The sequence below is a fragment of the Caloenas nicobarica genome, chromosome 17 (assembly GCF_036013445.1).
Source record: "Caloenas nicobarica isolate bCalNic1 chromosome 17, bCalNic1.hap1, whole genome shotgun sequence".
NCBI classification, from domain to species: Eukaryota; Metazoa; Chordata; class Aves; order Columbiformes; family Columbidae; genus Caloenas; species Caloenas nicobarica.
The window spans coordinates 9570397-9596128 of NC_088261.1; the positions used below are offsets into that span (position 1 = coordinate 9570397).

General features: G+C 43.5%; 1 protein-coding gene across 3 annotated transcripts in view; it reads right to left on the reverse strand.

The window, feature by feature from the left end:
• The window catches only part of GTF2I (general transcription factor IIi), a 59069-nt gene extending 35685 nt beyond the window's left edge, over positions 1-23384 (reverse strand). For 2 of the 3 annotated variants that reach the window (XM_065646980.1, XM_065646978.1), the window contains exons 1-10: positions 23214-23384; positions 21758-21885; positions 16799-16904; positions 15378-15516; positions 7357-7491; positions 6771-6954; positions 6577-6605; positions 5376-5424; positions 4638-4678; positions 3275-3352 (exon numbers count right to left, since the gene is read on the reverse strand). In XM_065646980.1, the coding sequence (XP_065503052.1) occupies positions 3275-3352; positions 4638-4678; positions 5376-5424; positions 6577-6605; positions 6771-6954; positions 7357-7491; positions 15378-15516; positions 16799-16897 (754 nt within the window). In that variant the 5' untranslated portion in view covers positions 16898-16904; positions 21758-21885; positions 23214-23384. The remainder of the gene's footprint in view (positions 1-3274; positions 3353-4637; positions 4679-5375; positions 5425-6576; positions 6606-6770; positions 6955-7356; positions 7492-15377; positions 15517-16798; positions 16905-21757; positions 21886-23213) is intronic. The other variant, XM_065646979.1, reaches the window with a different exon arrangement.
• Between the last annotated feature and the right edge of the window lie 2348 nt (positions 23385-25732).

Sequence of the window (25732 nt, forward strand, 5' to 3'; positions counted from 1 at the left end):
ATTTCCTGAAATTCCAAAACTGTCAGTGCTGTTCGACCACACGGTGAACAGTGACACAGAAAAGATGTCAGCAGTTTATAAGCCGGACCAGCCAATTCCCAGGACACATTGTTTACAGCCTTTTCCTTCCGCTTCCAGTTCTCTCGGTTTTAATTTCAAGGTGTCAGTGGTAACTCAAGACTTGCATCCACAAAATTCACAGGATAACACACCTCTGCCAGGAAATGTTTGGGCCTTCGTCAGCAAATTACTCAGTTCTGCGTGGGCTTTGTCTCTAAAAGCCTTGCTTTCCTCTGTGCTCATGAAGAGGACTGAAGATGGTATGCGTCCCAAAAGAATTTTCTTAAGATATTCCTGCTTCTTTGTAAATAGGGAAAAAACAAGTAAGTAGAGCTCTCAATTCTATTCTGTTAATTGATTCAGAGTTGTTCACATCAGTGGTATTTTGACCTCATTTTTTCCACGAAAAGCCTTTAAGATAGCTTGGGTCTTGTGGGCAGCCTTCTAGTAAGAAGCCAAGATGTGTGTCTGACACGATCCAATATATTTATGCATCAGTCACACATTCTCCTCTCCTGTCTGCAAGGAGGCTCATAGAGAAGCTCAGAGGATTTATGGGCACAGAGATGTTGTGTTAACACAGTACAGAACACAGGAACTGCTACTTGGCTTTAGGCTCAGGCCTTGCACATCCCCAGCTGGTCTGGAGCTTGGGCTGGATTAAATGCTGGTCCCTCCGCAGCAGCCGTGGAAAAAGAATCATTCCCACAGCACAGGAATACGTTCAACCTAAGAGTACAAGGACTAAACCACATTTCAACCACTAAACTAAGAAACAGCATTTTAAGAAGAGCCATAATAACTGGTACTTGTAGATAAGGTATATGAAGAAATAGCAACTGTGATGGTTGGAATGATCCCGTGTGTGTTCCTTAGTCCTGCAGATCTCCGCTCAGCTCTTTTCCTCATTGAGTCCACCGTCAAAATCTGGACCTTTCTTCCAGAACAGGCTGTCTTTGGTGACACCCAAAGCATTTAACACTGCAGTGACCTTCACATTTGTCCAGGACACTGGAAAAAACCACGTACTGCCATACTTCTAGTGCCCACTGATGGAAAATTGCCCCTAATACTCTCAAAACACCCACATGAAGTTTTTGATGGCTAAAGTCCCTATTTCTCAGTCTTCTTCCTGAGTACTGCTACACCATTGCTAAATTTAGTAATTCAGTATTAACTTGTGGCGACATCCAAATGCTGCAACCGACTACCAGATAATAAAAGATTAAAAGAACGTCCACCTACAGGTATAATTTTCCCCTTGTTTGATTAATGGGAGCATTTTGTGTGCCACCGAGGCACAGAGCGCTTTGGTCAGCAGTACAGACTTGAGAGAGGAAACACTCAGAGAAAAACAGTAACTGTGAAATGTCATCAGTAAATCATTTTCTCCAGGAAGCCCCAAGCAGATTGCTGCTCTCTAACAGTTAAGTTGTTTCTTCTCATAAATCGATAAGCCCAGCTTTTGCCGGAGGGTATTTTTAGTAAGAACCACGACCCTAGCAATTTTCTTTATTCTGTAGCACATCTCTACAAAGGCAATTCTTGGGCAGGCTTGTGCCATTCCTCAGGATAACGGGACTTTAATGTTCCCTTCTCTGCACAGCCCCTTCATGCAAACACAAACCCCTAAATTCCTCTCAAGTTTATAGTGCCCTGCACTTTGTACAACCTTTGGCTCAAATCTGAGCGGTAGCAACTTGAAGAAGCTGCTTTACCGCAGGGAAGGCAGCACGACTTGAAATGGTAAAATCTCTTTTAGCCCACAGGACCCCATCGCTTCTACCAATATACTCAGTTGTGTCTCGTTTTAAATGTGAGGCTGGAGGACTACACTGGGAAGAGGCAAAAGGAGAGTTATTAATTTAATGACGTTTTATCTGAATGAGATACACATTGCTCTTCGCCAGTCAGAAGATTTAAATTTAGAGTTCTGTAAAAGCTGACAGAAATTCCAACCTCCAAATTCACATTGCTTAGATTTCACCATGGTAGCATATTGTATAAATAGGATTTTTCAGCTCAGACAAATGGCTTACTATTTTGTAAGGAAGAGGTTTCAATACACACTCTCTTCAAAGCCATTGGATTACATACTCACATTGTTTTTATGCATGAAGTGAAAAGCTGCAAGGGGCTGAAAAGCAAAGAGATGACAGCACTTGGCTTTGGAAGGAACATGATTAGGTTGTCTTCAAGAAAGTACCTATTTTTACTACATTATATCAAGCCTGTAAACCCCCCTGTCCCCTGCAGCTTGGCAATGTACAAATAATGAAAAAAAGATAATCCTAACACTAGAGAATTCACCTTTCCAATTCTGATCTCGAGTGGTGACACTTTGCTGTGCTGTAAAGCACATTCACAAGAATCTTTGTGTCTAAACGTGTTATCTCAATAATTCCTAATATTACAAAATGAAAGGCTGTGCTGTTCTGCACTTTGTTGTTGAACACGCAGCTCACCTGCGTTCCTTTGTATTGCTCAATTAACGTAACAACAAACGCAAACTGGCTGAAATAATAAATACAGGGTTCTAGTTATTTTATATTGCCATTAATAATCACGACTTCTTAGTTACTGCTCATTTCAACCTACAGAAAGAGCGGTTTATTTTTTCCGCTCCTAGTTGAGGCTGACACGCAGTATTAACTGGATATGCAGAGATGAGGCAAAGCAACTGAGACATATTAACACATGCACAGAGCCCAAGTCACGGACCTCACACATGTTGTTATATTTTGTCTATATACATAAGCCTTTCGATACAATTTAAACACGTAGTGGTCACTCCATCCAAGAAAAGTGACTGATACACTATGAAAGCTACTGAAATTTAAATTGAAGAAGAGATCCAAGCAGTGCTGTAGGCAGCATCGTTACTATGGTTTATTTCCTGTCAGAAGAAATCACTGGAATCACAGTCTGCACACTCGATCCTCAGAAAAAAAACCCAAGCAGTTCAAAAGACCCCTGGAATTTCTCCTCCAGCCCAAACACACACATATGTATATGCTGAAGTTGCACTTGAGCTCTTTTGGTATTCCTCAGAATAACTTAATTGATAGCCAGCATGGAAATGTTGTATCCTAACAGAGCTAAGTAATGGCATGTTTAATGACCAACATAAGTAAAAAGAGAGGCACAGAGAGAACCACACTTAAGCAATTAACCCTTTCATGAGATAAACACACATGAAAGTTAGTATCATTACCTGGAATAGTATATTGATAGTAGTCAGGATCATCTGATTCCTCCTTCACCATTACTGTTGCCATTTCCAAAGAAACTCCTGTAGAAACAAAGGAATTGAATACGGAAACTAATAATAACCAGATTGTTAAAAGAAACCCCAAACATCCACCAAGATCCTAGCTAGTCTCTATTTTAAAAAAGAAAAAAAAAAAGAAAAAGATTTTCAGGTGCTGAGACACTTAATCATTGAGCTTAACCATCAGTAACAAAGTGACCTGCTGGTTTCTTACATTTCAGTTTGGTCACCCTCAGAAGGGATTCAGGATTAAATGCTACATCTAGACACCCTTGCAAATGCTACGTTGGATGTGAAGAATGGGAAAAAAAGAAAAAAAAAATCTTCCTTATTGCCCACTACAAGAGGCAAAAACCAAAATATTTTATCACTATTTTATCACTACTTGTACTCAAAGTACTTGCAGACCTACTCCTGCTCGCTCGTCTGTACAGTGAAGTTCAGATACAGTCTGCGCAAGCCTTCACAGCATTCCCTAAAATATTTCCAAAACAAATGGAGAATTACTTAAAACGCCTAGAAAGCAGCACTGCAAAGAGCCTGGGACTGACTTCACTTGACTCAAGTTAACTTCTTCACGTACGTCAAGCTAAACGTGAACCACAAAGGGCTCTCAAACCGCAGGTTTAAAGTCATGAAGCACAAAGACCCAAAGGAAAGAAAAAAATGGGACTAAATATAAAACCTGAATTCCTACACAAAATGCTGAGCAACGCAGCGCAACCCAAGAAAAGGGAAAGTCATCAGTTTATCTCTGAGCTCACCTGTCCTCTCTCTGGCTTTAATGGGATTATTCACGTCTTTACCTCAAAGTGCACGCAGCTGCAATCCCAAATCGTGTCCTACCTGCTGGGGAACTTCACAATGCTTGGGCATTTTTTTTAACCAGAAATAACACATTTTGCTGGTTATTATTTATTTCCATTTTAGCTAGAAAATGGACATTCTGGCTTTTTCAATATTTTAGTAATGTTAACAAATACACCAAGTGATCTCGAACTAGAACGAAATAAAAACCTGAGGATTTTCTTCTTCTCAACTTAAAACTGTTTACAAAGATAAATTATTTTAGTCTACAAAATTTTACAAATCTCCTCCACCTAGAAATGGAAACATTTGGCTAGGTTCAATACTTGAGAAAAACTCCAACTGAAAATAGACAATTTTGAGGAAAGCAGCTTTTCCTTCTCACAAAGCATGGGTTTTTTCTGCTTCGCTCTTGGAGCTTCCTATGTTTGCTTAAATTCAGCCTTCTGAACAGAAACTGGCCATTGCTTTGTGAATAAGGGCAAAAAATGGAACATACCAGAATCCTCTTTGGGTTCCGTTTTCACTTTAATAGGACAACTACAAAAATAAACAAAATGAGCACATTGACAAAAGAATACATTGGCAAAACCAAATATCACATTTCTGGAAAGTTCCTCCAGCTTTACAGGTTGTCAAATAAAATCAATCTCCCAGTATTTTTTTTCCCAACTAGGAACACAAAAGTGAAATCCCTGCGTGTTGGCTCATCTGATTTATCTCAAGGGAATTGCCAGGAATCTCCTATCGCTATATTTTTGGGACATACACAATATTCAAAGCGTGTTTACCATTTAATAAGAAGCAAACTCAGGAGCAGGAAAAACTGATCCCCGTTTTCACATTAACCAATTTTTGATTTATTCCAGATATAACCACTTCTTTTACTAACAAACAAACAAAGTTCTCTTTTTTTAATTGAGGAGGGGGAAGGAAGCAACATTATATCTGTTCCCCATCGCTGCCGTATCATAAAACATGACAAACTTATCCCTGACTGTGAATTAAGAACACTCGTTAGGCTAATTAAACTGAGGGGAAACTTTGCCATCTGTTTAATTTGTAACAGTTTCCCCACAAATAATGGTTGAAAGTAAAGAGAAACTTCAGCTTTATGCTTTTTATAATCCCAGGCAAGCAAAGTTATCCAAAGGTCAGCTGGACGGAAAAAGCACATTAAGATAAAGTATATGAAAATACATAGACAACAACAACAAAGACATTTTTTTAAATTCACCTTCCACCTGGAGGTATAACTGAATGTGAAGGATCTGTCATATGAGCTCCTGAAAGTTAAAAGACAAACTTTGAATTTCCTGTATGCCTTTTACCTTAAATACAAATTGAAAATGTAGCATTGATTTCATGAGGTGAAACCCTGTTCACGTTTTACAAGCGTATGTGCATATTTTCTGTATTCACAGATACGAGGGAAAGATGTTGTTAAACTGCTTTATTAATCTCTAAAGCAACGCCAATATAAAATTACTTGAAATGTGCATTACACCGTGCCTTTCACTGCTCTCTTTCATGATGCCAAGTGAAAATCTTGGGAAACAAATCTTGCACCTAAACTCTGCTAAAAGAAAATGGAGAGTTTTATAGAGATTTGGCTTAGTCCTAAATTACAGCTAGACACAAATAGCTAATTTTTTTAGAATGTCATTTACCACACTGAAAACCTGCCTTGCATTTTCAATAGAAATATATTATTACCAGAATCTCTGTAATTTCCCGCACTCTGGTCTTCTCACTGGGCACAGGCAACACATTTCTAATTCTACTAACCCAGCATCAACTTCTGGCTGGTTCACCTGAGAAAGTGGAACTTTTCTTTTTTGACTTCATTCCTATAGAGATTGCCTCATCCTCTTCATAAAATAAATCCTCACATATGCGAATTTTGCAAGTAAAGCAACATGATCCTATGAAAGGAACAGGAGAAGGGATTTTCTACTAAGCCAGAAGTGAATCTTTGCGGAGTTTTAAAAAACTCACTCTAGCTCAGATTTTTTAATATATAGAGGCTTTCATAGGAACTACAATACCTAGCCACTTCAGAAGATTAAATTAATTTTTAAAACAAACTATAAATGCCCAAATCAGCTATGTGTTGGAACACAGAGCACTGCAAAGTCTTGGCATCTTTTAAAAATGCAATGCACTTCACTTCTCCTTTCCCTAGGATACTATCCCATTCACATTAAATTTAAATTCAGTAAAAGGCTGAAGAATGCAACAGAACAAATTTTATCTCTAATTAGTTGCTCCTGGCAAAACACAAAAAGGAAAAGGTTATAGTTTCATAAGTAAGGCAACTCACAGTCTAGGAATTTCCGTTTGCCACTTTATCCATTTGAACAAATCTTGTACCTATATTGCTATCTAAACTAAAATTCTGATCTGTTTCTGCCTGGTCTGAGTAAGTATGAACTTACCGAGGTGTTTCTTTGGCTCTAGGAAAGGCCTGTGTAGAAACAGGGGAAGAAAAACCCACAGCTTTAGCAAAGACATCACTATTTACTTGGGAGTTTAAAGAGAGAGCACTCCTGTTTAACAGAAACAGGTTGCAATGTATTTAATTAAAAATAAAAATCAATTGGACAGACCAGCACAAGAGGGAGAAAATAACCTTTTGATGATAAATGAGATCCCAGACTTGTTTTCCAAAATCCATTTCAGGGTTGAAACATCGTAGTTTGCTGGATGTTTGAAGGCAAGTCCTTCGGGCAGACCCTGCACTACCACCGCACACTGGTCCCTCTGGATCTTCTCATATGGCACAGGTACCACTGTTGACTTCCCTAAAGCTTTACCTATTAAAAAAATAAAAGGAGATTGGTTTAAGGTCAAGTTAGCAAAAGGATGTGTCCCTCATAAAACATTTTACTTCGGAGAGGCCGGGCGTGAAAGCAAAGTGCAAATCCCACCAGGAAACCAAAGACCGGTGGCATTAACGTGTGCTGGAGCCCACTGAGATACAGAGGCTTTCCTGAAAGTAAACTAGAAATGAGCTGTACTCTGCAATAATGAAATGAGCTGTACTCTGCAATAATCTCAAATCACATCCCAAAAAATACATCAAGAGGAAAACTATCCAATCTATCACCTTAACAGCAGTATAGTTGGAAGGCTAAGATCATGCAGTACTTTACTCCCAAGTGGAATAAAAGCTTGGAAAACCAGAACAGCTATTTAGAAAACTCTACAGCACCTACCATAGCAAAAGCAGAAAAAGTCCTCCACGGACTTCCTGAGAGCTTCCAGTTCCACAATATCCACTGTCAGTCTGTTTACGGGTGGTACAGTCTTTGTTTTCTGCTGTTCTGCAGCCCTCTCCTCTTCTGTAACACCTGGCAAAGACAAAAATAAAATAATAGGTTATTAAAACTCCCAGTACCTATTCCCTCCAGTTTAGACTATAGACACTCAGGGAGGATTCCTGACAGAAAATCGTAAGAACTGATTTGCCCTAGAAGCAAATGCACTTATCTACACACATGAGCAATGAGTAAATTTAAATTTATACCAAGATTATTACACCCTCCTTACAACCTTTGTAAATATCGCCATCTGAGGTATAAGTACAATGGATTGAGACACACACCCAAGCAGGATTTCTTTTGCATGAAGAGGTGGAAAACACTATTAATCTCAGGATGGGATAATACAATAGAAATAAAACGCAAAACGGCCAAGAAAAGAAAGACCAAGACCGTCGCCAGGGAAAAAAATCAAATGCCTGTGTGGAGGGTCCCACAGCTGCTCTATGTGATGTCTTACACAGCAGTTACGTTATATCCTGCTTAGTTTATGCTGTATGTGCCAAGCTGAACTTCTTATAGAAAGGACCTGATTTTTGCCACAACAGCTCCTTTATCTTTCAGAAAACATTTTAAGTACACATCTCTTATCGCCGAATAGGAGGAGCTGCACACAAGCCATCACCACACAGAATTCTAGAATAATAAAGCCCTACACTTTCGTTCCAGCCTCTGAGCAAAAGTCATTGCAAAAGGAGTCAGGGGATAAAAACGCTTCCAATCTTAAAAAGCAAACAGAAGTGATTGTTTCAGGTGGCAGCTTTTCTTTCTTATGGCTCAGTTCTTGCGAAGATTTACTGAGAATTACCAGCAAGAATAGGGGAACACAAGAGAGATATTCTACATTTGAAAGAAAAAGGGAGACGTGTGTTCCCGTGTGCACGAGAATGATCAGAGCGATGGTTGTGTCACGACTTGCCCGTGAGCAAGCGCAGTCTGAAACCTTGCGATTTGCATTACCGGTACTGCTAGGATCCTAATTCTACATTAATACAAGAAAGCAAACAGCAATTTGAACAACTGATTACAAATGGGTTGCGAAATGAGCTGAAGCAGCAACGCTTTTAGTAAAAACACATTTATCATCTTAAAAAACTCGTGTCTTCATTTAAAAGAGAATCTCTTCCTTCCTTTACAGATCCCATGTCTGCTTTGTGCCCTGGAAATCCACCTCCACGTGACATTTAGCTCTCCAGGCCTCAAACTTTTGCTTTCTCTGCAATCATAACACAAAAAATAATGCTAAAGTAGAATATTATTATAACTAAGCTCCTGTATATAATGACAGCTGATGGGGTTTGATTGCAGACTCAGGGGTAAGAGACATCAGGTTCCATTTAGAGCTACACGGAATGTTGCTTTTTGGGTGGGTTTTTTTCCCGCACAAGAGACTGATTCACTGAAAATGCCTTTATTGCCAGTGGCTTCTCAAAAATGTACCCACACTTCCTAAAAATAACAAGCAAAGCAAAAATAAGATGACGACACCGCTCACTTCCCATTCAAATGAAAAGCAGGCAAAAAGACACAGAAATTTTCCTTCTTAAGTAGACGAGAAACCCTTATTGTTTTTTATTACATTATTTTTATCTGGATGGACATATCTCCACAACAAACAGGCTCTGCTGAAGCCCTTGCCACAACGACCTGAGCATCCGGCAGGATTCGGGCTCCGCCTGGGAGGGGATGTGCAACAAGACCTGGCAGGCAAGAGGGATCGGGGGGCTGAATTTACAGGGAAAATGGCTCCGGAAGGGCGAAGAATGGTTATATGGTAAAAGAATTGCATTCTACACAGCTGGGAGTATCCCGCAGGATTAGTCCAGTTACTCTGCAAAAACTCTTCTGGATTCAGCAGGATCACAGTGACCCAACTCAATCAAATCCTCATTTTGTGCTGAGAGTCCATGGATGGTTGAGTGTCTCGTCTCTTCTTGTATATCCAGGTGTTTTGGTTATTCAGAGCACCCTTCCCTCTTACCTGTCCTAGAATCATAGAATGTCCTGATTGGAAGGGACCCATAAGGATCATCTAGTTCAACTCCTGATCACAGTGGGTTTGACAGTCCAGCCTTGGCTGGAAAAGGAATCTCTCAGCTGTCACCATCCTTATAAAACGGATATACTACAAAAGGAATAGGCTGTTTTAAAGTTAAAAAACCAAAAACCAAACAACAAAAACTCTTACAAAATTTTTTATGATGGAACAAAAAAAAATAGAATATTGAAAGGATCAAATTTTAATTCGGCAATTTTTTCTCGTTGCACAGCAGCAATGAGACGGCTACATGCTGACCTCTCTCCAAGCAGACAGTACAGCTGCCTGCCTTAAACCCATGCTGTTATGCGTATAAATTGATGAAGGGAGTTACTGCTCAGCGGTGTTACACAACACCTACTCTGGAAGCCTGCTAAAGCAAAGTCTGAGTGCAGCAGACTAAAATAGGTCACGAAATAGGTCTGTCTTCAAAGCACCTGACTGGGAGGCAAGGGGAAAGCTGCTGCTGGGAGCGGACGGGCTGCATCTCTGTGGAGCTGACGAGAGACAAAACCAGCACTGCCTGCATCTCACCACAGAATCATAAACAAAAAAAAAAAAAACCAAAAACCAACAAAACACAAAAAAACAACAACAAAAAAAATCAAGCTTTAGCAGTGAAACAATTCAGTTGACTGAAATTTCCTCCAAAATGTGACCTGAAGATGAGGTGCCACGCAAACAACAAGAGAAAAGGCGGCAGGTTCAGTATCTGGAGCGGATGGAGCTCAGCGCTCCTCTAGCAAAAGAGCTGCCAGTCCCATTGCACTTAAGGCATCTCACAACATCAGAAGGGTTTTAATCAGGTGGGTTTTAATCCCCCCAGGTAGAGAAAGCCAAAAAGCAATTATAAGAGTATGAATGTCACCCCTGCACAAACACTCCGACGGGCGACTTAAGGGCAACAATTATTTTGTGACAACACTCATGTACATATATTTTATCATTTGTGCTTAAGGAAAATTACCCTCTGAAAATAACTAGGAGCAATGAAAGAGGGAAGGTAACTGCATGTGACCAAAAGCATTTTGCTTTGTTTTATAATGCATCCACCCAGTTCACCTGTGAACTTTTTAAGGCCATCCAGTTTTACAGTTCAGGAAATTAGACAATAACCTCAAATTAAAGAAAAATCATTTTACGATTATCAAAGGATCACTTAAACCACAAGAAAAGCAAATCACCCAGGGGAGAATTTAGGAGCCAGAAAATTTCAAAAAGATCAGCCGTCTACAGTAATTTTCTGCTCGTTTGCAACTCTGAGGGAACGAGGTGGGTGTTCTCCACTGAAATGGGAATGAACTTTCTTAGAGAGTTTTTTAAACTAGCTTTTAGCTCATACCCTGAAACTGACTGGGCAGAGACAGAGCGTGAAAAGTTTCTGACAATCAAGCCAAGTGCCCTAGCTCCACTTAGGTTGTAAAAGAGGCCAGTTAATGAAATCTGTAATAAAGCCGGAAAAATTGCACGGAGCTCTGAGCTTGGCCCAGCTAAAGCTAAAGGGGCTGGAAAAAGACACCTGGACGGGCACACGACCTGCAAGAGTCTCTGCTCCTGACACATCTGGAAGCCAGAGAGGCAGAGATGGAAGCAAAGTGACTCTTTAAAAATAACTTGTGTCTAACTATGTAACAAATTTTGAAAATGCATTTGTCTTTTTCATTTTGGGAACCTGGAAGAAAGGGGTAAACTGACTTGTAAAACAACGGCAACTGCCAGTAACATAAAATTTGAGAGAAATAGATTAATTCACCCCTAATACCATGAGAAAGAGCTTGCAAAGGGGACCAACAAAAGTGTGTGGCTACCAGTGCTGGCCATCACAGCAGTAGAAAAAGAAGAGTATAGCAGGCCACAGGTAAAGCTAAAAGACAGGAGAATCATGGCCATGACTTTGACAAAAATCTAGGCCATTAATGCAGAGTTCAGCTAATGAACACATATTAATATGTGAGAAATATGCAGCGTGGGACAGCTCAAAAATGACATTATTTGCATTTGAAAAGGTTAGGCAGAAGGGAACTGTAAGCTGAGCCATCTAAGTGAGCACAAATGCAGACAGCAATGGAAAAAAAAAAAGCAGCTGTTACAGTAAGAAAGATGGAGATGATTGCTTTGGATTTTATCTTCACTACTTGTAACTGCAACTGTTTGGTGAGTTCTAGGAACGTTATCTTTAAATTAACTCCTAAGCACGTGACGCATTCTGAATAAACTAATCAAATCTTTAAGGGTACATGCTGTAACTCACAGTTACATTCTGCAAATACAAAATAGAAAGTGATGGAAACTTAAATATTAAATCAAAAAAGCTCTTAGAGATTCTGAGAATGAACACAGTTAATTTATCAAGCAGTTACAACCGCAACAGAAAAACTCCCCAAAAAAGTAGGGATGGGGCAGAAACCGACGCAAAATAAACAGAGTAAATACTTTAAGAGACTGGGAAAGCAGAGTGCTGCAGGCAGTCAGTGGATGTAGCAAAGTGTCTGGCTTTCCAGCAGGAACATCTGAAGCTTTTTATTAAATAAACAAAGATATCTCATAAGCTTTAGCAGTCACGCACTCCAGACATCTCCGTAGCATCCCAGGGAGATGGGGAGCCCAGAACCAACAGTGCTGAGGCTGAACAGTCATACAGAGGCCTGGGCACAAATGCAGAAAAACATCTTGCACAGAGAGCTGCGGACCTGGAAAGCAGATACACAAGAGGAAGCCAGCGGTTACCATGCCCACAACCCTCCCAAGCAAAAAGGATTATTAAACTGTTCCCTAATTAAGCCCAGGCAGAGCCGGCTGGGTTAGCATTAGCACATCACTGAACAAGCATGATGCAACCTGGCTCACGTAATGTAAAACGGACAAGGGAATGCTCACTAGCAGAGATGCAGAGTCTTAACTCCCAAGTGACAGACAAGGTATGAATAAATATATCATGTTTGCCAGCACAATTAGACTGGGGAATGGTGACGGGTTACAGTCAGTGTGGCCAGGAGCAGCCATCCAGCTCTTCTGGTCTTGCAGTTTGGAGAAGAGCAAGTTATTCCAAGTCACCTGCTGCAAAAAGGGAGGTGAAAACTCAGAAACACAACTGAGAGCCACAGCTGAGTAAGTTCCCAACAGAAGAGACTGCGAAGAGCCTGTTCCAGCAGATGCTCCAGCAGAACAAGCACAAACAGAGGTTGTTTTACAGAGGCCATTCCCAAATAGCTGGAAAGAAATCTGGCATGAAAAAAGAGGCTGAGAGTTACAGAGGTGTAAACCAGCTCCGGCTTGGCAACAGGAAAGCATCCTGATAGTTACTGCTTTAATAAGCAACTATTCCACCACCCTTTTTTCAGGCTACACATTCTGTAAAGTGTGCCCATTTTGAAGTACACTGGAAGACCAAAGCTAAAACAAGAATCACAGATACAGACCCCCATTTGCATTTAAAATATGAAACAGATTAGTGATGGCACACGTGCACCTCCATGAGTGTTTTGTCAGGATCAATCCCCCACCTGGCTCCTATTGTTTTTCTTTCATTTACTATTTACGTCTACGATTTAATGACTTCTTTCTCTTCCAAAATATTCTGTAGCTTCAGGAGCAGCAAAAGCCACAGAAGTCGCAGCTGGCCACAGGAGAGTTTAGGGCCAAAGAAAATGACTGTGGGAAACCAGTTTCCACATTGCACATCATCATCAAAAAGAACTGGTATTTTTAAACCAGCTGCATTGGTGCCAAGCGATTAGCCTCTGAGCAACATAAAAAGATGCCAGCTAGTTAGAGAATGGTATTTTCACTATAATACCGTAGCACATGATCAGAGACAAAGATGATGATGAAGATTGCCCTTTAGATACTATAACAAAGATAAACACAGACAATCAGTGGCAGTTAAACTCACTAACAACCTCTGTTATTAGAGTAATCCAGAAGAGGTGTTAGGCTGCTTCTGTCCAGGTCAGGGGATTCAGCCTGTACTCAATTCCAAATCTGAGATGTTCCACTTTAGAGCTAAAAAGCTAAACACTCCATTTAGATACTGTATCAGAATTACTACTGGCATGACAAATAAGATATACAGAAAATAATCAGAGGTAATCACAACAGTAAGGTTCAAATCAACTGTATTAATGCTTTATTTACGTAATTACTGGAGCATCCAAGTAAAGTACTACACGAGGACTGCGTCCAGACCAGCAGCATGGGACACACACTAGTACAGTGTCAGGGGCTCTCTCAGCAGATTCAATCAAAGACATTTTTTAAGCACAAGCCTAAAATTAACCCAGAGCTACTGAGTTAATAAAAATCTTCACGCCACTGTAGCTTATAAAAATATTCACACTGCTGTAGCCGGACTCCCACCTATCATCTCCTGAACACCAGATCTGTGCATGATGCTCTCAGGCCTGCAGTATCACAGTCTGTTCAGCGTTGCTTATAGTGAAAGCACACAGACGATACACACAGATGGCATCAAACATGTAAATAGCTTCATCCACTTGAAAAACAAAAGAAAGCGGCAAGACATGCCAAGCAGAGAGTTTCAGCATGTTAAAATTTATATTTGTACCAATATGCTGTACACTTTACTGAGCTTTGGTTAAAAAAAAAATACTGAAGTCATGTATTTCTACACCGTGCTTTTTGGATATCATCACCTGCAAAGATAACACAGCTCAAGACAAATTGATTTATGAGCTATTTAGATACCTACAGGAAGATGTCACGGAGACTTTCAGAAGCTTTGCTCTAGATTTTTAGGCACCTAAGTTGCTTTGTAGATCTGGCCTTGTGGCTAGCATTGCTTTTATTATTGCCAATATTAGAACTAATTGGACCTGTAGTGAGGCAATGGAGAATATTAACATTTTCTAAACCTCAGTCTAAAAATATTGACTATTTTATTTCACAAAATACTTCTAGTTTGAAAAACATATTAGTAAGGCAATTTGGAGTGCGTGTATCTTTTGTCAATAAGAAACAGCATAAGACAGATGATGACAGGCAAACAAACGTAGTCAAGACAGAACATTTTACAGCTATTGCTTTTAAACTCCCCCCAGACTGATTCTTCTCTCACACCCTGCTCTTGACTTGCATTTTCTCCCTTTCCCTAGGTAGGTAAAGGAACAGTTTGTTACACAATGTCCATCAACTTCACTTTCCTAACTGAGCACATCAACGCTCCCCCAAAAAGTCACTGAATCTTTAAAACGTAACTCCTAAAAATACTGTTCTGTACTCAGTGCATCATGTTTTGCGAACACAAAAGTTCCACACTTTTACTATGGACATGAAATTAAACAAAAAACACGCCCTAGATGTGGAGTACAAAGTAATGCAGATGTAATTTTAAGTCGTTATGGCATAGATACATATTTTTGTCTGCTACACAACAGTGATATAAGAAAGCTACACAAAAAAGGATCTATTGTAAAAAATATGCATCTGCTTTCATAAGGCCTAAAGTGATCTGAAGAACCAGGACCGCCTGAGCTGACAGAAGCAGCACGACCTGTTCAATGTCCCACCAATGTCTTCACGAGTGGAAAAAAAGAGACTTAGAGGTGGAGATAGGAAGAAAAATTAACATGCACTAGGAAACGCAGGATGTGTTGTGAGTGTGGACAGTCTAATACTTCTTATTGTACTTATAAGTCACATTATCTAAGAAAAAATGAACATTTCTAGCCACAGTTGAGACAACACTCCAAACAAGTCTGCTGTTACCCATCATTTTTGTGTTCTTGGCTTGGTTTGCCACAGCCAGCGTAACAATAATACGTAGCCATGATACTACTAACTCTGTTCCCCAAAGTTATTAGCATTACGTAATACACATTAAGCAGCTTGCAAAATACAAAAATACAGCACTGAAACTCACAGAATTTGACAAAATCCTTCTGAAAATCTTTCCGAGAATTGACAAAGGCTCTTCCTCTCTCAGTTCCAACTACAAGCACATCTGTTTCATATACAGCGATACAGGCGACTTCTGCCTTGGACTTGGCAAGTTCTTTACACTATAAAAAGAAAAACAAAAAGCGTTTATTACCACAGTTAAGAGTGCAGTTAATAGAAACGTATGTGGTATGATGTAAAACAGTTATTATTTCGGCTGCCAGCATCCACCCTTCAGAACGTACTGTAAGCAATATAACATCAGCCATTGGCAAAGCATAATTTATACATTTGGCGTGCTTTTCATCAGGAATCTGAAAAGCATTGTAGATGCATCAGTGAAATTAAGGCCTTGTCTAGACTCAGAGATTGCACTGTTTTTAATTAAACTGATTTATGATATCAATCCACGTGAAATTATCACTTCCCTGTTAGATAATCATATTGAAAGTTGGAGTAAGGCACTCAACGGAGTGTATGGGAGCTTTGTTGGTTCTCAGCACACTTGTCACACGTGTGTTCTGTTCGGAAAGGGGTGGTTGCCAGCAGGTTGCTGCGGTCGGCCGTGAATTCCTCCCGAGCAGAAGGATTGCACCTGCCTGCACGGGTTCTGCTGGGAGAAACGTCTGCCAAAGAAGTAAAGCAGAGAGCCTGCAGTGCAAGGAGGGAGCAAAGATCCTAAGAAAATCAGCGAGCGCTCACAAAACATCGGTTTCTCCTAGGAACTCCGAAGATCAGACTTTGCTGCAACCTATAGACATCAACAACTGCAGCATGAGAGGAAAAAGTGACGCAAAGCCTTCAGGAACCAACTATACCATTGGGAAAAAAAGGCTTGCAATTAATTCTCTAGTAACCATCCCAACTTTCATTGCTAAAAATAAAATTTTTGCTCTTGTTGATCATTTAAGAAATCAATATTAAAGAACCAAATCTTTGACAGTGCCTCAGGTTTAAGGAAACAGGACAGGCATTGCCACTCGCCAACCTAAAACCTCACCACACAATCAGTACCTTCTACAAAACAGGTGATGTGCCAACTTTAAGAAAGTATTTTCTGAACAAGTTTTGTTGAATTGGTACAGCAGCTGAGGACAAGGCAGGAGCCTCAAGACCATTAATTTTCTCTGTATTACAGCTGACAAAGGCCAGAACACACTCTCGCCTTTCAACCACGCTCTACCTGAGCAATCAAGAAATACTTCCCATTTGTTATTTGACCAAATAAGATTTAAAACACTCACATCACAACAAGAAACTATTAAGACGACTCTTCGCTTGGTTTTCCACAAGCAAAGAGACAGCGTGCAATAAGGTACAGATATAACATCATCCCTTTCCTGCTCCCCAGTGGGAGAGAAGATATTGGTGTAATCCAGAGCTGTGACCAACTCCTCTACTCACCATCGACTCCAGCGCTGACATGAGGAATGTAACCACCATTTTGCTTTCAGAGGAGTCCTCATCATGGATGGATGGTGCTGGCGCGGGAGCTTGGGCCATTTTCCTCCTATAAAATGAAATAAAAGAAACTTGTTCAGATACACACAACAGTGCAAGGAAACTAAAACCTCTCTTAGGCAAGCAAAGAAACAAAATTAATATTCAAAAACCCAGAACACACCCCACCACAAACACAAGCAAATAGGTAAATTAACAGGGGGAAGTGCTCGCTTTTCTATTCTTTCATGCTTCCTGCTGTTTCATCCAAAGCTAGAATTAAATGTTCGAAGTTAAAATGTTGTGCCATGTCTAGATCACAAGCCCTTTGTGCCTAGAAAGATGCATATTAATTGATTAGCCCAATTTACATCGATTTTTCTTTCTAAGCCTGTTTGGAACTTCAGCAGTCTACATAAACACAGCAAAACAGACTGGCATTAATGTACAGAAAAGAAATGTTAAATCATAGTTAAGATACAAATATTAGAACAATCCTTCCTGTAATTATCATGATCTGGTTCAACAAACCACCACCACCTTTCCCCAAAATCATGGCCTTGGAGACTACAGTATCAGTAACCAGGATGTGACATTGTCATTCACATATTTTTCAGCTGTAGGATTAACTCCAAAGCGAAGTAGCCCCAATTAAGGTGCTAAATTTAAAAACTGAATTTCAGCAATGACACAAAAAAGAGATTTAAACCTATTTTCGGTATGTCATTCAGGAGACTTTCAATTTATTTAGTACCTAAGTAATGATCAGATTTGGTTTTGCTTCTGCTGGCAGAATCGTCTATACAAGAATAAATATATTGAGAGTAAAGTTTCAGCAGTTGCTGAGAGCACATTTTTATATTGGAGTGTTGCAACTTATTATGTTTACACGTATCTAATGCAAAAACCCGACATGCCTGGAGGAGGAAAGAACTGGTGGAGATTCAGCTGTTACAACTCCAAATCTCAAGAAAAATCACCTCGAAAGTCAAGATAACTCAGATAAACGAACCATTTCACAGCAGCTCCATGGGACAGCTCGCTGCTCCAGCGGAACCTGGACACACAGCGTGGCTCCGGTTTGCAAAGGTGACAACACGGATCCTGTCGCTGTGGTTTAACCTAACACTACACAGCCGATCGCTCGCCCACCCCCACAGTGAATGGAAAAAAACTCGAGGATTAAGACAGTTTAATAGGATAGCAAAGGAGGAGAGAATAACAATAATATTAATAATAAATTAATACACAAAACAAGTGATGCACAAAGCAGCTGCTCACCGCCCACTGACGGATGCCCAGCCTGTCCCGGAGCAGCGATGGCCGCCCCCCCAGCCAACTCCCCAGGTTTATATACTGAGAATGATGTTGTATGGTATGGAATATCACAGAGTATTCCTGTGGCCGGTCCGGGTCACCTGTCCCGGCTGTGCCCCCCCCAGCTTCTGCTGCATCTCCAGCCTCCCGGCTGAAAAGTCCTTGACTTGGTATAAACACTGCTTGGCAACAACCAACACAGCAGCGTGTTATCAGCATGCTTCTCATGCTAAACCCAAAACTATAGCGGCTACCAGGAGGAAAACTAACTCGATCCCAGCCAAAACCAGGACACAGACAGAAATTGGAGGTACAAACCCAGACTCATTGGCTAGAAAGCAGCATCATGTACATACAGCTCTTAGCTAAGACTGCACCCAGGCTATTAACCCCTCCTAAAAATGAATAAAAGTAGCTCTTGAGGACAACAGAGAAGCCCTAAAGAAGCCTTAACGTCCCAGGGAGGCTCTGCCCCCTCCCCTCCACACATACTGCCTGAAATATTTCCACTGCCTTTTTTTCCAGCCACTTATCTGAAGCAGCAGAGCGGCTGATTCAGGAAAAGCGCACATCGCAATTCAAGTCAACCTTCTTGCTCCTTTGCTCGCTAAAAATTAAGCGTGTTTATCTCCGTAACGTTAAACTATATATTAATATCTCCCCAGTCCGAGGCAGCAGGGCTGCAGCCGTGGCTCTGGCGGGCTCCACCGAGGAGCAGGCCTCACCATTCGCACCGACACCGGCGCAGCCGCGCTGACCCCAACGCGATCGCCGTCGCCATTTCCATCCAGCTCCCATCCCCGGGATTTAACTCGCAGCAGCAGAACCCACCAGACGCAGCACCCACTGCTTTCCACAAGGGCTCACCCCAACAAAACACGCCGGCAGCACTACCCAGGGCACCACGTCCCGCTCTAATTAATGAAACGATTCGCAGAATCGCGCCGCTCAGAAATATGATCTCGCTGTGAACCAACACGCTGCCCCAAATCCCTGCTGCAGTGCTCATTGTTTGCAGGTTTTATTTTCCCCAAGGGCAGCCGAGCAGAAAGTCGGCAAGGAGAACAAGGGCCCCAAACAAGCAGAGCTCCGAGGGGAAACACCTGGTCCCAGGGACCCCGCAGCACTTTGCTGGGGCTGGGATGCAGGTTCATTACACAGCTGCAAGCCCCCTCTGTCCTGGTTTTGGCTGGGATCGAGTTAATTTTCTTCCTAGTAGCCGCTATAGCGCTGGGGTTTGGGTTTAGAATGAGAAGAATGCTGGTAACACGCTGCTGTGTTGGTTGTTGCCAAGCAGTGTTTATACCGAGTCAAGGACTCTCCAGCTGGGAGCTTGGGGGTGCACGAGAAGCTGGGGGGCACAGCCGGGACAGCTGACCCAGGCTGGGCAAAGAAATGTCCCATACCATACAACATCATATTCAGTACATATTTTGGGGGAAAAAGAAGGAAGAGATGTTTGGAGTGATTCTGTTTGCCTTCCCAAGTCACCGTTACACATGATGGAACCCGGCTGTCCTGGGGACGGCTGAACACCCGCCTGCCCATGGGAAGCGCTGAATGAATCGCTCGTTTCGCTCTCCTTGTGCACACGGCTTTTGCTTTACTGATTAAAGTGCCTTTATCTCAACCCATGAGTTTTCTCACTTTTACTCTTCTCATTCTCTGCCCCATCCCACCAGGGAGGAGCGAGCGAGCAGCTGCGTGGGGCTTAGTTGCCGGTTGGGGTTAAACCACAACACCCCTCTAAAAAACAGTAAGAGTTAATTCACTTTTTTTTAGGTACTTTCATGATACTCAGCACCTTGTGGTGACTTTTTAGCCAGTCCAGATGGCACCTACCTCCACTGCTCTTAAGAATCATTAAAAATGTAAAACACAATTCCACAAACTTTTATTTGAAAAGCACCTCTGATTTCTCTTATGCATGTCTGCAAGTTCGTGTTTGCAAAGAGATCTTTAAATTTGATCTTCACTATTCCTAAAGATTCCAATATAGACCAACATATAATTGTGAAATTTTAGATAAAATTAAAATGCAGTCTCTAACTACATACAGCACAGGCAGTTATGTAAAAATGAATATATTACCTGCTTTGACGTAGTTAAGAAACCATTAGTGTAACAATCCATTTCTGTATGAAAGCCAGACAGACTCGGGGAACAATTCACTTAGTTTTTAAGCACACAGTGTCCTACTGCACCCAGGCATTCGCGAATTGCAGTGAATCCATGTAAACACAATGAAATATTAATCACAGCAGTCCTGACCATCTGATAATTTCTGTCTTTACCAATGTAATTATATTTACTTAGTCAACATGACATCATGTTAAGTAACAACTACTTTAGTTCTGTGCGTCCATCAACACTTACACATAACATTTAAGAAGTGAAGTAGTCTCAACTCTATTGGTAGTTATTTAATTATAACAAAATTGGTGCTGGCACTTTTCCTAGACTGATAAATTGTTCTCGCTAGTGTGAGCTGGTCCTTTGGATTTCTATGTCATACTGCAATGGTCACAGCAAACAAAAGGCTCAAACCAATTTAAGGGCAAACAGAACTCCTCTAATTCCTCCAGGGTTCCCCCAAAGAGCTAAACCAACAGTAAACACCAATTTGTGTTCTAACACCTTGACAAAATATCATCAAATCGGTATACAGCCAGTACCCGAAGTGCCCAGTGTCCACACCTCAGAGTAATCACCACTCTCTGTTTGGTCTCTCAATTCCCTCTGCATCTCTCTCCCTTGTTCCTATTATTGTATTTAACCAAATAAACCAGAACACCCATTTCCATGGAACCAATTACATGTGACCTCCCTTGAACCAAAGCATTTGTGTCAATCCTATTACAAGTCTCTTTCCACCCAGGATCTGAGACCAGAAACAAAAGTCAATTCCACAAGCAAGAGTGTGGGAATGGGTCAGTAACTTTTTGTCAGAAAATTACAAATTCCCAGTCTTTCCAGAGGAACACGAGTTTCAACCAGACTTCTATGAAAAGATTCTCATGTCTTGACAGAGAAGACAAAGAGCTGCCAGTAGCCACTTATAGGGAACAAGCTTTTACACCGTCTAATTTACCTAATGGGTTCACAAACCTGTTTGTTTGTTTGCTTTTTAATGTTATATAGGTTTTTGTTATTTTCATTGTAGAGTTACAGTTAGACACAGAAACAAATACCAGCTATATTTAAAAACATAGTGTAGAAGTTGCTCCTTATTGTGAGATATTAACCCAAAGATTTGTACACATTGACAACAACGCAGCTACACGATCAGCTTACAGGGGGATGGCTGCACTCACTAAACACTCATCAGGTGGATGTTTCTCTCAAGCAACTCACACACCAAACCTTTGCCAAGAGAACCCTGCAAACAAAAGAACTAAAAACACAACAGCTAATTACCAAAATATTATGATGACTAAAAACATTGTCACAAATCCAAGAGAGGCAGGTGATGTTATGCATCCAGACAGGTGTAGGATTTTAGGTCGACCTCCCTTGAGCATCAGGTTGACAAACTTCGGTAACAATTCTTTGCTAAAAAATAGGTTAGTTCTTTGCTGCTGGCTGTGATTCTGCACATAAACCCACCTTTGCTGAGTCCCTGTCTCAAGCCAACGTCTCTGCAGAAGCACAGTCTGGGGTCTCTCCCGTGATGCCCTTCCCAGGGTGATCTGCTCCCCTTGGCCGCTGACTGAAGGTCAATATCATATCTTGGGCTGCATCAAAAGGAGCGTGACCAGCAGGTCAGGGAGGGGATTCTGCCCCTCTGGTGAGATCCCCCTGCAGTGCTGGGCCAGCTCTGGGGACAGCACAGGACACACATGGACCTGCTGGAGAGGGGCCAGAGGAGCCCCAGAAATGACCCGAGGCTGGAGCAGCTCTGCTGGGAGGACAGGCCGAGAGAGCTGGGGGGTTCAGCTGGAGAAGAGAAGCTCTGGGGAGACATTAGTGCGGCCTTTCCGGACTTAAAAGGGGCCCATAAGAAAGATGGGGACAGACTTTTGAGCAGGGCCTGTTATGACAGGACAGGGGGTGATGGTTTTAAACTAAAGGAGGGAAATTCAGGCTGGACATGAGGAAGAAATTGTTGGCCCTAAGGGTGGTGAGAGCCTGGCCCAGGTTGGCCAGAGAGGTGGTGGATGAACCATCCCTGGAGACATCCCAGACCAGGCTGGACGGGGCTCTGAGCAACCTGAGCTGGTGCAGATGTCCCTGCTCATGGCAGGGGGGGCACTGGGGGAGCTGGGGAGGGCCCTGCAACCCAAACCATTCTATGACTTGAGCACGGATTTGTCATCTGCAGGGTGAAATTCCAGCGCTAAACTGAACTCACAGTTCAGTTGCCTTAAAAGGGAAAAAAAACACCTAAACGCCTCTAGATTTTAAGAAAAAAAATAAAAATCATTCTGCTTACTCTGTGTCACCACTGGCACTCCTCACCTCAGCTGCCTTTGCTTCCCCCGCGCTGCCTGGGCACGAGGGCCTACCCAGGTCTGTACTGCCCCAGGGGAGGGGCTCAGGCCTCACCCCGTGCCCACAACTCCAATCGCTCACGCTCCCCCTGGGCCCCGGGAAGGAGCACGGACCCGGGCCCGGACCCGCATCCCCCGGCCAGGTCCCGGCACAGGCCGCACCAGCGCCCCGCAGGGGGCGCCCCCACCGCGGCTCCTTCGCACGCCTCGCCCCGCCCCTCCCCGCCCGCGCCCAATCGCCGCCGCCGCGCACAGGGCTCCGGCACGTGCGCGCCGCCCCAACAGCCAATGGGAAACGACGGCGCCGCGGCAGCGCCCCCTGCTCCCGGCGGCGGCGCAGGGCGGGGCGCCCCCCCCTCACCCGCAGGGCCGCGCAGGGAGGGCTCGAACCGCCAACCCGCCGGCCCCGCACCCGCCCAGCGGCGGCGCAAACCCCCGGGGACCGGGCGGGAGGCGCCGTCCCCACCCCGGCTCCAAAGCCCCTCCGGGCCGAGGGGATCGCCCCTCAGGGAGCCGCGGGCTAACGGTCCCGTCCCCCGTACCGGCGAGGCCCCATCCGCCCTCCCACTCACCCGCCTCCGGGCGCGGACAGCCCGCTCCTGCCGGCTGGGGACGAGGAGGCGCCGCCGGCCTGCGGGGGAAGGCCGGGCGCGGCGGAGCGCCGCCGGCGAGAGCCGCTTTCCCCGCGGCCTCAGCCCGGCCCCGCTTCTCCCCTCGCGGTCTCGGGCTGATCCCAGCGCCGCTCCGGGGGAGGGGGCAGGTTTTTTGTTCCAGGAGCCGCGGCCGCGCAGGCGCGTCCCTCGCGGGGGCCGCCGGGAGCCGCAGTCCGACCGTGGCGGGCGGGCCGGCCGGGCCGGGGGCGGGCAGGGCAGGGCAGGGCGGGCCGGGGGCGGGCAGGGCAGGGCCGGCCGGGCCGGGGGCGGGCAGGGCAGGGCAGGGCGGGCAGGGCCGGGCCGGGCCGGGGGCGGGCAGGGCCGGGCCGGCCGGGCCGGGGGCGGGCAGCACCGCGGCTCCCGCCCTGCCCTGCGCCGGGAGGCGCTGCTCCCTCAGCCCCCCCGGGCCGTTCCCCCGAAACCCATCCGGGTTTGACACCCAGAGCTGCTCGCAGAACCCTCCCACGATCAGAACCGCCGCGTTTGAGTCACCTTCGGTAAAGGACTTTATAGCCAGACAACGGCCGTGTTGCTGCACGTTGTTGCTTTTGTAAGGGACGTTTAACCAAGAACTGTTGGTTTTGCATAACTGAGGACCTGGCGCCTGACCCCAGCAGGGGGGAAGGACCGACAGACAGCGGACTATGAATCCTTAATGTAAAACACAATCTCTTCCTGGAATATATACTGATACCTGTATTTACAAGTTAATTCAGGGGGAAGAGCCAAAGTACCAGGAATCCATATCTTAAATAGACTGATAAAGGGAAGGGTATTGTATGTAAACTGAGGCACGGCCAGGTAGTCTGTAAACCCTGAAGTACCAGCCAAGGGCGAAACAGGGGAGGGAAATTGCTGGGGGGGATTTTGGAGGGATTTAAGCAGGGGCTTTTTGCCCTATTATGTGTGCCTACCTTTAGGTACAACACCCGGTGTTGCAATATCATTGTTAAAAAAATGCCTTTGCTGACAGATCCTGCCTGAGGCTATTATATTTGCAAAACAATTGTTTCCTACACTTTTAACAAAGGTGCTCACCATAATGGGAATCGATTTTCCTGCGTGTAACTGGAAGGAACCATTGAAGGAGGAATGAGAGACGTTAGACTATGAATCCTTAACATAAAACAAAGTCTCTTCGAACTAATCCCGGAATGCAAACTGATTACTGTATTTAGAAAGTTAAGCTAGGGGGAAGGGTAGCCAAAGAGCCAGGATTCCATATTTTAAATAAATCTATAAGGGTAGGGGGTTGTTAGAATTAGATGGATGAGATGGGTAAACTGAGGCAGGGTTGGGTGGTCTGTAAACCCTGAAGTACCAACCAGTGGGGGACAGGGGAGGGAATTTGCAGCCGGGATTTAGGGGGGGGATATAAACAGGGGCTTTTTGCCCTATTCCGTGTGCCTACCTTTAGGTAGAACACCCAGTCTTACAAAATCATTAATAACATATGCTTTGCTGAGAGATCCTGCCCGGGTCTATTATATTGGCAAGGTAATTGTTTCCTACATAACCAGGCAAGTGTTCTAGGTGGCATCACTCTTCCTTTGAATTTAGGTTCAGTACAGTAAATCTGGATAGAATGTTTTCTACTCAAAGGGAAACACTGCATTTCAAAATTTGTTCCAAACAAAACAAAAAAAACCACACCACACACAACACCCTGCTGTTTCGCTAGTTTCCAAATCAAACTATTTTAATAAATATCAACGTTTTGTTTGTACTGTGTATAGGGCTTTTACGATTTATATGACTGTTAATGGTAACTTTGAAATGTTAGCAGTGTATGTAGAGTTGGTCAAGAGTAACCACCAAACACTACGATTCCAAGTAAATCTCATTTGTAAAGGAAACAGAAGCGTGCTCAGTTGAAAGCTTCCAGCTTCCTTGTAGCTGCCATAAATAGAGATAAATCAAACCTGGGAATAAAGCTCAGAAGGCGCCTTTTGGAAAAGGACCGTGCAGGAGGCACTGTGGCGGTTCCCATCCCATTGCTCTCCAGGCTATAGACTGTGCAAAACAAACACCATTCACAAACGTCGACCAGCGTCCCCTGAGTGAACGGTCTGAGCGATTCAAGATGTTGTGGCTCTCGGTGGTTCCTTGCCAGCGTTCAGCTGGATGTGACCGTTCTCATGATTTACGCTGTGGGAAAGGAGACAGAAGCCTTCTGCAGTGGCCTACCAAAACAAGACAAAACCCCCCCAAAAAATCCCACACCGCCCAGTTTCATCGCCACCTTAACCAAAACCAGAGGATTTCACCCTGCAGTGCTTGGGTGGCTCCTTTTCGCAGATCCTGCGCAGATCCTTCACCTCTGGTGAAGGGCTGCAGCATGGGGACACCAAATCTAAGTAGCCGCAACTATTTTCTAAATAAACGTCAGCTCCCTCGGCTGTTCACAGATGGCATTTTTGGTGGAAGGTGTCGCTCCA